The following is a 10,548-nucleotide window of genomic DNA, read 5'->3' as shown; positions in this document are numbered from 1 at the left end:
TGGACAAAACTGAACATTTTTGTGGATGTTATCTTGGGCTTTGGGAAACTCTGAAGCACATTTTATTCGACATCTTCTGAAACTTGATTGAACAAGTGAATCAAATGAGAAAAGGATCAATGAGAATCAAACAAATGTTTAGTGGCAGCCCTATGGCAGATTATAATAAATACAAAGCACCCTTCACTTTAACTGCACTTCAATGATTTATTATTTGAGTTAGGCAGGAGCTTACATCAGTGAAACAGTCATATAAATAACATTTTGTAAACAAAAGATTTATTCAACACATTTAAAAGAAATCCCATTTTCCCGTTTTGATATTCTACTTGATGTGTTCTTAAGAATAAAGCTGCGAGCAAGAATGCAAAATCTCCAAAATTGGATGAAGCAACTCTTGCCGAGGATTAAGATTGAACAGGACAATCAGTTAATGCAATACTCGCTTAAATCTAGGATTCTTGCACCTTTTTAACTGTTCCTACATCCTCCATTAAAGCTGACAACAGTGGAGCGACAGAGGACCGATAAACAAAGAAGTGCCATTTTTTAAAAGCACCCTCCCGTTTCTTGTAAGTTCTCTTGCTTAATTTGAAACGCCCTGGACAATTTTTCTCCCTGACAAGCGCTTTCATTTCCCTAAACATTCATTTCACACACAGGACACATGATAAGCTCTGCATTTGTTCTAAGCTCTAATCATTTTAAATCGTGCTTTTCTGTTCCTCTTTACTGCTGCTTCATTTGTGGAATTCTTCCTTTTCCATTGACCTTGTATCTTAATTTGTTGACGACAAAGAGACTCCCCCTGTAATGTCTTTGAGATCGAACAGCGTTATTATCTGACCTTTTCCTTTAAAATAACCCATTAGGCCTTCTAGTTTTGGCCTTAATGTCAGTGTTTTCATTTCCCCCTATAATAAAACATCCACCTAAAGGTATTTAGGGATATTTCGTTTATTTTAAAATGATAAAAAGCATACAGTGGTCATAAAATGGCGTCTATAATATACAGTAAGTGTAGAAAACAATCAATTACAATGAATAAAAGATAAATAATATGTATGTTAAATATACTTGTCTATGTTTGTAATTGAGAGACAGACTGATTGCAGATGTTTTCGTTGGGTTGAGTCTTATTCACGCCACAGAGCCAGGGTGCATCTCACACATCCAATAGTGATGTTCTTGACAGGCGCCCCTGAACCAGTTCTTCAAACACAACGAGCCAAAGTCAACATATGCACAAAAACAATTCCTCTCATCATCCCATGTCTGATTATTCCAGTTTCTACAGAAAAAGACAAAATTCAGTTTTAGTGGATTTGTTTAGGGTGGAAAAGTACATGGCAGTTATGGGTGGATTTTGTTTGAATAAAAGTAAGTAACTAAATGTCAATGTGTTATCCCAGTTAACCAGGTATTATGTTAATGTCAGTCTGCCAAAACAGATCTTAACTTTAAAAACAGGATCATCATTTAAATTCCTAAAGATGTAAAAAGCCTTACTCATAACACAGGGGGATTGAATCCACCAATTTCAGCTTCCAGTCGTTGGTTTGCCCATTTCTGTTACCTCTCAGGCCCATCCACAGTTTGGCATCACCTCCAAATCCACGGACAACTTTCTGTTCGGAAGGAAGGGAATTCAAAATACTTGATCAACTTTGATTGGTGAGACTAACCATAAAGGAATTGGCTGCAGGATAATATCAGAATATCAGGATTTATATAAGAAATATAACAAATACCTCTTCTGCTTCATCATTCAAAATCACCAAATGAGATCCTTTGCACTCGCAGTCTTCTTTTGCGTGCTGCCACGTATTCTCACTAGAAGAAAGCTGGTAACAGGTGGACTTGTGTCTCCGCCATCCACTGGGACAATATGGGATGTTCTGTTCTGCTCAGGAACAAACACAACAAGACAGGACACATCGTTACTACACCGTAGCTATGCACACATGACAATAAAAGCCTTGAAACTTGAAACAAGGTGTGACGGGCGAGACAAGTCAAAGAAGGACAATATGGGGCAGAAAACAAGGCATAAGAAGACCGATTACAAGACGAGGCAGAGCAGTTTGGGAGGGACAGTTCAGAATGTAGTTAAAACCAAGTAGGAGACCACAGGGAAGAAGGACAGGATTTGATGATGGCACTAGGTGAAAGTCAGATGATCCCAAAAGTCATTCAAAGTCTTCCTCTGGAAACATTTCCAATTAAAATGTTGTGACAATCAATTAGGAAGATGTTAAGATACATTTGCCACGATAAGTGAAAACTTAAACCAGCTGGCGGTGCTACAGGAAACCAGATTCAGAGAAAAACACCGTCTGACAACATGTTCCATCATTCCGAGATGACATTCCCAACCATAAACTTTATAAATAATACATAGTTTCAAAAAGAAGAAACTCACTCACCTGACTGAAGATTATTTATCTGATTTTGTTGTTCGCTAACCATCTGAACCATCTGATCTTTCTCTTGAACTAGTTGGTCTTTCTCTTGAACCAGTCCATCTTTCTCTTGAGTCAGTCCGTCTCTCTCTTGAACCAGTTTGTTTTTCTCTTGAACCAGTCCGTCTTTGTCTTGAACCAGTTTGTCTTTCTGTTGAACCAGTTGGTCTTTCTGTTGAACCAGTTTGTTTTTCTCTTGAACCAGTCCGTCTTTGTCTTGAACCAGTTTGTCTTTCTCTTGAACCAGTTCGTCTTTCTCTTGAACCAGTCCGTCTTTGTCTTGAACCAGTTTGTCTTTCTCTTGAACCAGTTTGTCTTTCTCTTGAACCAGTTGCTTGTTATCTCTAACCAGTTGGTCTCTTTCTTGACCCAGAAGCTTTTTGTCTTGAACCAGTTGCTTAGAATCTTGAACCAGTTTGTCTTTCTCTTGAACCAGTCTGTCCCTCTGTTGAACCAGTCCGTCTCTCTCTTGAACCAGTCTGTCCCTCTGTTGAACCAGTCCGTCTCTCTCTTGAACCAGTTTGTCTCTCTCTTGAACCAGTCCGTCTCTCTCTTGAATCAGGTGGGTTTTCTCTCTAATCAGGTGGGTTTTCGCTCGAAGCAGTTGATTCTTATCCTGAACCAGTTGCTCGTTCTCTCTATCCAGTTGATTTCTCTCTTGAACCAGTTGGCTTCTCTCCAAAATCAGGGCTTCGATGTCACCGACACACATCTTGGTGAAATTGTTTGTTGAAATGTTGTGTGACTGGATACAACACTCTGCTAGAAAGGGAATCAGAGTTAAGTGTTTTGGGACAAAATCAAATTACAGACAATTAAAACAATACATAACATCGACTGTTGGTTGGACTCAGTGGTTTCATTACACACAATCTTTTAAAGCATATCCAAGTTCATTTTATTCACAACTTCAAAATCGTTTTTTTATTACCTCTACAGAAGATCCAGTCCCTGAAATCTTTAAAATGTTTCAGCTGTGTGTGTGTGTGTGTGTGTGTGTGTGTGTGTGTGTGTGTGTGTGTGTGTGTGTGTGTGTGTGTGTGTGTGTGTGTGGTTAATGTGAAAAGTGGGGGCTGATACTCACCATCTTGCAGCCAATAAGAAATATTGAGAGCAGACTGTACGATGCACAGCAGGCCGAAACTGACTGCCACCAAAATGTAGGTTTTTGACCCTCCTACAGGTTAAAAACAAACATAGCACTTTAATTATACCAACACATATAAATATATATCAACATAAGGAAATTCTATTACCAGTTATAGTTATGCATTTTTTCTGCCATTTTTAGAGTTAGTTCAATTTTTTTAACTATGGAATTTCAAGCCCTTTTGTTTTTTTTCCACTTAAATGTTTATTATTTACCGTATATAATTAACATGTATAATAATATCTGTTTATGTACAATAACCAACTTAACCATGAAAAGAGAGATGACTAATAATGGCAGAATAAATTACACTATTTTGATGTTTTTGGGGTTGAGGAAGTGTTAGAGGAAGTGTTTTTTTGTTCAAGTTTTCTATGACATTGATGTCACTGATGAACTTGTTTACTTTTACCGTAAATAGAAGTTACAATTTTAAATTTGAAGATTTCCATTAATCTAGACTAGTTAGAAGATAACGTTGTTAATAATGTCCACACCAACATGAAACCAGGGACTTTCAACTGTAAACAAGCCTTTTAGAAGATTTACTATTAAAATATAATTATATTTAAAATGTAAAAACGCTAACTTGCAGGATTCATTACACACATTCAATACAACATGATATCATTTATTAAAGGAAGCCTGTAAACCAACATATTCAATTAGCATGAATCACATGACAAAAGTTGAAAGCTGCCTCCAAAGACGAAACAATAAAATGATCAGATCAAACAAAAAACTTCAAATTACTTAAAGTATTCTGACCTGGATGACGTGGTTCTCTTGTTTCCTCTCCATCCGTCCTTTCATTAGCTGGTGAGTTGACATACTCTCCTGTCTCCATTTTTCTTATTTTTCTTACAGTAACAGTCTCCGACCAACGGCTAAATGGACCTCTGCCATGCCGTGTGAATTGTCACCGTTTTTATTAGCCTTGTGGTGCGTGTGTAGGTGTGAATTCATACATCCTTATTTATTCCATCTAATAATGATGCAATGCCACACAAACAATGGTGTCACCATCCACAGATAACCAAATAAGGTGTTAATGCTCAACTTACTTGAGAATCAAAAGACTAAACCAGTGGTATACAATAACATCTAGAGTCCAGGCCCTAAAACTGACTTATAACTTTCTCACATTTAGCTGCAGATTCTCCACAAGGGGGAGCTGTTTGCACCCAGTGAACACATTGATGTCTTCAGTCTGGGATGTTGGCTGTCACTTTGGCTGCATGTACTGTACACACACAGGGTGAAACCATGGGTAAATACAATTCCCTTTTACAAAGGAAGAGCATCCTATCACTTCCTTACTTACTAATAAATAACGCAGCGTGATGCCCATACCTTTACAATTACTTAAAAGAAGTTACAAAAATGATCAGCAATACACAGGGGATCAAATGTACAGAGCATAACAATGCATGTTCCACACATATGCACAGTATACGAAGCTCAGCGAAAGGTTCAAGCAGGAAGACTGGGTAGACATAAATTCACTCCACTTGGGGGGTCCTTTATACTCACGGCTGCACTTCCCCCGTAAAATACATACGATATCAGGACCAAGATCTAATCCCCAAAGACTATTAACATTTATATCATACGGTGCATGTTCTCTAAACAAAAAATGAAGTTTCTCCTGATTTTAAAGACAAGCTCCAACATATATTAAATAAGGCTGCATTTTGGGTGAAGAGTTCAAAGCAACTTAAGAAAAGGTAACGCTGCTCTTACAAACATACAGTAAACACTGTTAAAGGGGCCCTATTCTGCTTTTCGGGGGGGTGATTTTCCATCTCCTGTATTACGTTTTATAGGTTTTAGTGCATGTAAATGGTCTTCAATGGCTAAAATCTCTGTGTTCCCTCCAGAAGGAGTTTCTCACTCACACTCTTATTGGCTAGCGCTCCAACACATTCTACGTGATAGGCTAAGGGGCGGGGAATCTCTAAGCACTACACATTAGATACTGATATACACCTGAACATCAGCAGGAGAGGACTCTTTAAAGTAGAGACACTACATACTGATATACACCTGAACATCAGCAGGAGAGGACTCTTTAAAGTAGAGACACTACATACTGATATACACCTGAACATCAGCAGGAGAGGACTCTTTAAAGTAGAGACACAGCATACTGATATGAACCTGACAATTGTTTAGATGGCCTATGATAGATGATAACTGCTTGAATTATAATAAACGTATCAGTGAAAAATAACAATGTATTAACGGTAATGTACAAAGTATATTATGCAACACCAAAAACGTAACAACGAAAAGGAAACCTATCAACGATCAAAGTAAGGTGTTAAGTTTCCAGTGGTCAGAGGGAATGGAACACTGCTGCGTATCCTCCACCCACACCACAGAGACACACACACATGGTGCAGACACACACACACATTGTGCAGACCACGCAACTTAGTAACGGATGATACACTCAGCTTGTCTCTGACATTTCATCTAATTCTGTGGCCCCTCGTTTTCATCTACCTTCCTGTGTGAGACTGTTGGAGAATGACTTGTTTTAAAGCACCTACAGTGCTGCTGTTGGTGACTTTGTGTGTGCTTTCTGCCGAGGAAAAAGGTTAGTTCACGTATTTTGGTACAACGGTTTCTACACGTTATTTTTTTCTCTTTTTTAAACAAAAACAATATGGTTTAGCTTGCTAACATCGAGTTGTCTGTAAGTAAACACCGGCTTAAATGAGACCAAGCTTGGAGTCAGGAGCATAACAAAAATCCCATAAAGTTGAAATATAGTGTAACAAACTTTGAATAATGGGAATATTTCTCAAAGTGTGTAGTAATATGGTTTAACTATCAAGAGAGCATTTTACATATTTTTACACCAGTCCTAATCTTTTTTTATTTGATTTATGTATAGTAACCGTATGTGTTTGTACAAGCTGCTGCCGTGCTGTGTTTTTTTCATGAACATCTATGCGTTAATATAAAAATAGGACATGGGCTCAATAGACGAAACACAGAAGCAGACAGCCTATAATAGAAGCTATAGTTTACATTTGTAGTGCACTGTCTCTGCCAAAAACATGAAAATAAACACATCAACAAATGCGATGCATTCTAAGTTGAAGACATTTCTGTAAAATCCACGTAGCACGTTCCGAAGACAGCTTTTGTGCGGCATCTCATGCTTATACTTTCTGACCAATTTGCACATTCAATAATTCAATAAATGTTTTACATATAACGAGAATAACATATGATGAACACAACAATTTAAAAGTGTCCATTTGCTGCTCAAAATCGATTTGCTAGAGCTCAAAAAATGATGTACAAGTTTATTTTGTACAAGTTTGTGCTAGAAAACATCAAATAACTGGGTGTATCTCAAGGAAGAATATAATACAGTCAAGACCACCTTGTGAGATTACCATGTGGTCTAAAAAGCACTGCATGCCCACAGCAAGAACACAGTGTAAGAGAAGGCAAACTAATAACAAATAACACAACACCACCTCTTTCAATAGGCGCTTTCACACCGGAGTACTTCCCCCCATACTTTTCCCGTTTAGTTCCGATAGTTCCTGGGATTTTGTGTTCACACCAAAAAGAGAACTTAGTTCATGAGAAGTTTCCCCCCCTTTTCAGTCCCTGCTAGAGAGGTGGTACTTTCTTGGGGAGAAAAAAAAAAAGTTCCTATTTCTGATTGGCTGGGCGAATTGCAAACCACGCCCCGTAAAACTCGGAAAGGTTTTGTGAAGCCGCCATTGTATTTGCTGGGATTAGCATTATTAGCATTAGCTCCACGCACCAACGGAGAGAGAATAAATTATGGCAACACAAAAAAAAACATGGGAGCGGTGGAGATGAGGAGGGGTCAGCGTTCTGGCGATTTAAGCGGAAGTAAATCCGTAGATTTGCGTAATCTTTCCTCAGGGACTTATTCCGGTGTGAACGCGATCGGCTCTTAGTTCCATGGGGGTACTAAGTGCTGGGAACTAAGTACTGGGAACTAAGTGCTGGGAACTAAGTGCTGAAAACTAAGTATGGCAACGTACTTGGTGTGAAAGCGGCTAATAGGCGCTTTCACACCGGAGGACTTTCCCCCGAACTAGGCCGATAGGAGGGGAGATTTTGTTTCACACCAAACAGATCTGGAACTAATCCCTAGTTCGCGCAAATCTTTTCACCCCCAGATAGTCCTTGCTAGAGAGGTATGGGTACTTTCCTGGGGAGGAAATGGATCGTGTCGGTCACCCTAACAATTTCTGACTAAAGAGTTCGGGGGGACTAAGTGCCGGGGACAAGTACCGGCTAAGTACTTGGTGTGAAAGCGGTTCAGCTCCTGTCTACTTAAGCTCACACAACTCAGCAGTATCTCCAACCCAATAAACCCAAAGTCCAGCATGTAGCGGCTGAGTGAATGTTTTCTGGACTCTGTGGAGGAGAGTCATCGTGTCAGAGACGCTGTAGAAGGACAGTTCTCCTGCCTTGTGATCCAGGTAAACTCCTATCGTAGAGGACTGAGGGCCTGAGAGCACAGTTCTGATGTTGTTATGTCTGAAGTTATAACTTGTATCGAAGCATCCTAATGCCCACGACTGGTCATTGTCTCCAAATCCACTTTCACTCCCTGTTCTGCTGATATCCTTGTATGAAAGGGCCACTGAAACGCCTCCACTGCCTCTCTGCACCTCCCAGTAACAACGTCCAGTCAGACTCTCTCTACTCAGGACCTGAAGACAGTCGGAAAATCTGTCTCGGTGACTGGGATATGATTGCTTTTCTCTCACAACTGTTGCTTTTCTGTTCCCTTCAGATAACGACAGCCCCGTGTTCACAGTGTTGGGATCCAGTGTGATTTGACGGGAGTATTTCAGGAATTCGTCTCTGGTCTTGGGCTCTGGTTGTGGCAGTAAGACATCTACCTCGCTGACTTTTAGTGAGATCTTCAGCCCTTCCTCGTTGAGAATGTCTTGTAGTTTATCGCGGGCCTCTGTGACAGCTACTTCCACATCTTCAAAGTGTTTCAGGGATTGGATTTTTAATCTGGGTGAGTCAGATTCACTGAGATTCGACAGCAAAGGGTATTTATGTAGAAAGAGGATGTGGTCATCGGTGTGTGACAGATGCTCCAGCTCAGCTTCCTTCCTCCTCAGTTGAGCGATCTCCTCCTCCATCTTCTCCTGAAGCTCTTTGACCCGGCTGACTTCAGTTTTCTGCTGGGATCTGATTTCATCCTTTACAGCAGAGCCTTTTTTCTCAATGAGACTGACAAGCTGTTGCAAAATCATCTCGCTGTTCTTCACTGCCTCATCAGCAGAGGCATTGATTTCCACCATCTCCTGCTGAAGCGCCTTCACGTCCTTCTCTCTGTCATCGATCCTTAGCTTGATTTTCTGCAGACTCATCCCAATTTCGCTCCTCTTCTCTTTCCTTTCTACGGCAGCTGAGACCGTGTCATGGTCCTTATGGTCATCCATGGAGCACAAAATACATATGGTCTGCTGATCAGTGCGGCAGAAAATCTTCATCACCTCGTCGTGGCGGGAGCAAAACTTCTCCTGCAGGTTTTCGGAGGGTTTAATCAGCTGGTGCGTTTTAAAGGCAGGAGATTCATAGTGAGGCTGAAGGTGGAGCTCACAGTAAGAAACCCGACACAACAGACAGGACTTCAGGGCTTTCAGCTTCCTTCCAGTGCAGAAATCACAGGCCACATCTCCGGGAGCGGTATAAAAGTGATCAGTTGGAACCGTCTTCTTCAGCGCTTCCAGTAAATCAGCTAACATGGTACTTATCCCCAGGACAGGCCTCGGTGTGAAGGTCTGTTTGCACTGAGGGCAGCTGTAGATTGTCTTCGGATCCTCTTCATCCCAGTGGCTTTCAATACAGCTCATGCAGAAGCTGTGTCCACAGGGAAGAGTCCCTGGATCCTTCAGTAGATCCAGACAAACAGGGCAGCAGAGCTTTTCCTGGTCTAGCTGCAGCGCCATTTCACTCTATACTAAATGTGAATATTGAATAGATTTCCTGAGAGGGAAAAAAGGGAGTGTTGAACAGGTTGTACTACATTCCAGAGTCCAAGAGTAGTGGTGTCGTGTTCAGTCCTTGTTTACAATGACGCCCTGGTTGCATGGGGAAGTTAATAGAAGCCAAATTCCCCGAGGCAAATACAGATCAGCTCAGGCAACGAAGGCAACAGGAACAAAACAAGTAGAGAGGGCATACAATATGATATCAAAAATGTTACACGGCAATTTAGAAGTGTCTATTTATTGCTCAAAATCGTTTCTCGCGGGGAAAATTTGCTGCAGCACAAAAAAATGAACTTGGTTTATTTCAAGGAAAATTATAATACAGTCCAGCCCACCTTTTGCAAATACAGCTCAGCTCAGGCAAATAAGGCTGTATCGTGGAGTGCAGCCGGAGAATATTATCAGAGATTAAAAGTAGGCATTGTTTCACTCTTTACCTTTTGCATTTTTGATACCAGCAGCTATGCAAATCTGACTGAAATGGCACTTTATTATTGAGGCTGACATTTATTACTATGAGCCTTTTTTGTGAGGGAAATGGGGGGAAACACGACAACCTTGATGTTTTTAGGTTCTAGCCAAGAAAAAAATCCAGAGCCCAGTCTGCTCTGATTTGTTAGCTGGAAGGCTCTGTTGTGATTGGCCAACAGCTTAGAGATCACGTATAATGTGTTGGAGCGCAAACGTTTTACATAGTGATTCCACTATGTTACTGAAGTAAACAAAAAGAGAAGAGAAACCCAGAAAAGCATAATAAGGCCCCTTTAATAAGCTATGTTCAGGTGTATATCAGTATGTAGTGTCTCTACTTTAAAGAGTCCTCTCCTGCTGATGTTCAGGTGTATATCAGTATGTAGTGTCTCTACTTTAAAGAGTCCTCTCCTGCTGATGTTCAGGTGTATATCAGTATGTAGTGTCT

The 10,548-nt window shown here is 40.4% G+C and overlaps 1 protein-coding gene across 1 annotated transcript; it reads right to left on the bottom strand.

Moving 5' to 3' along the window:
• Window positions 1–7,629: 7,629 nt before the first annotated feature.
• Window positions 7,630–9,587, bottom strand: LOC104957950 (E3 ubiquitin/ISG15 ligase TRIM25-like). Its single transcript, XM_010785626.1, has one exon. It carries the CDS (start codon window positions 9,585–9,587, stop codon window positions 7,944–7,946), a length of 1,644 nt encoding a protein of 547 aa, XP_010783928.1. The 3' UTR covers window positions 7,630–7,943.
• Between the last annotated feature and the right edge of the window lie 961 nt (window positions 9,588–10,548).

Source organism: Notothenia coriiceps, unplaced genomic scaffold (genome assembly GCF_000735185.1).
Source record: "Notothenia coriiceps isolate Sejong01 unplaced genomic scaffold, NC01 NC01_scaffold00028119, whole genome shotgun sequence".
In the NCBI taxonomy this organism is placed as follows: Eukaryota; Metazoa; Chordata; class Actinopteri; order Perciformes; family Nototheniidae; genus Notothenia; species Notothenia coriiceps.
The sequence above is the reverse complement of the archived record's forward strand: the minus strand, read 5'-3'. Positions and strand labels throughout refer to the sequence as shown.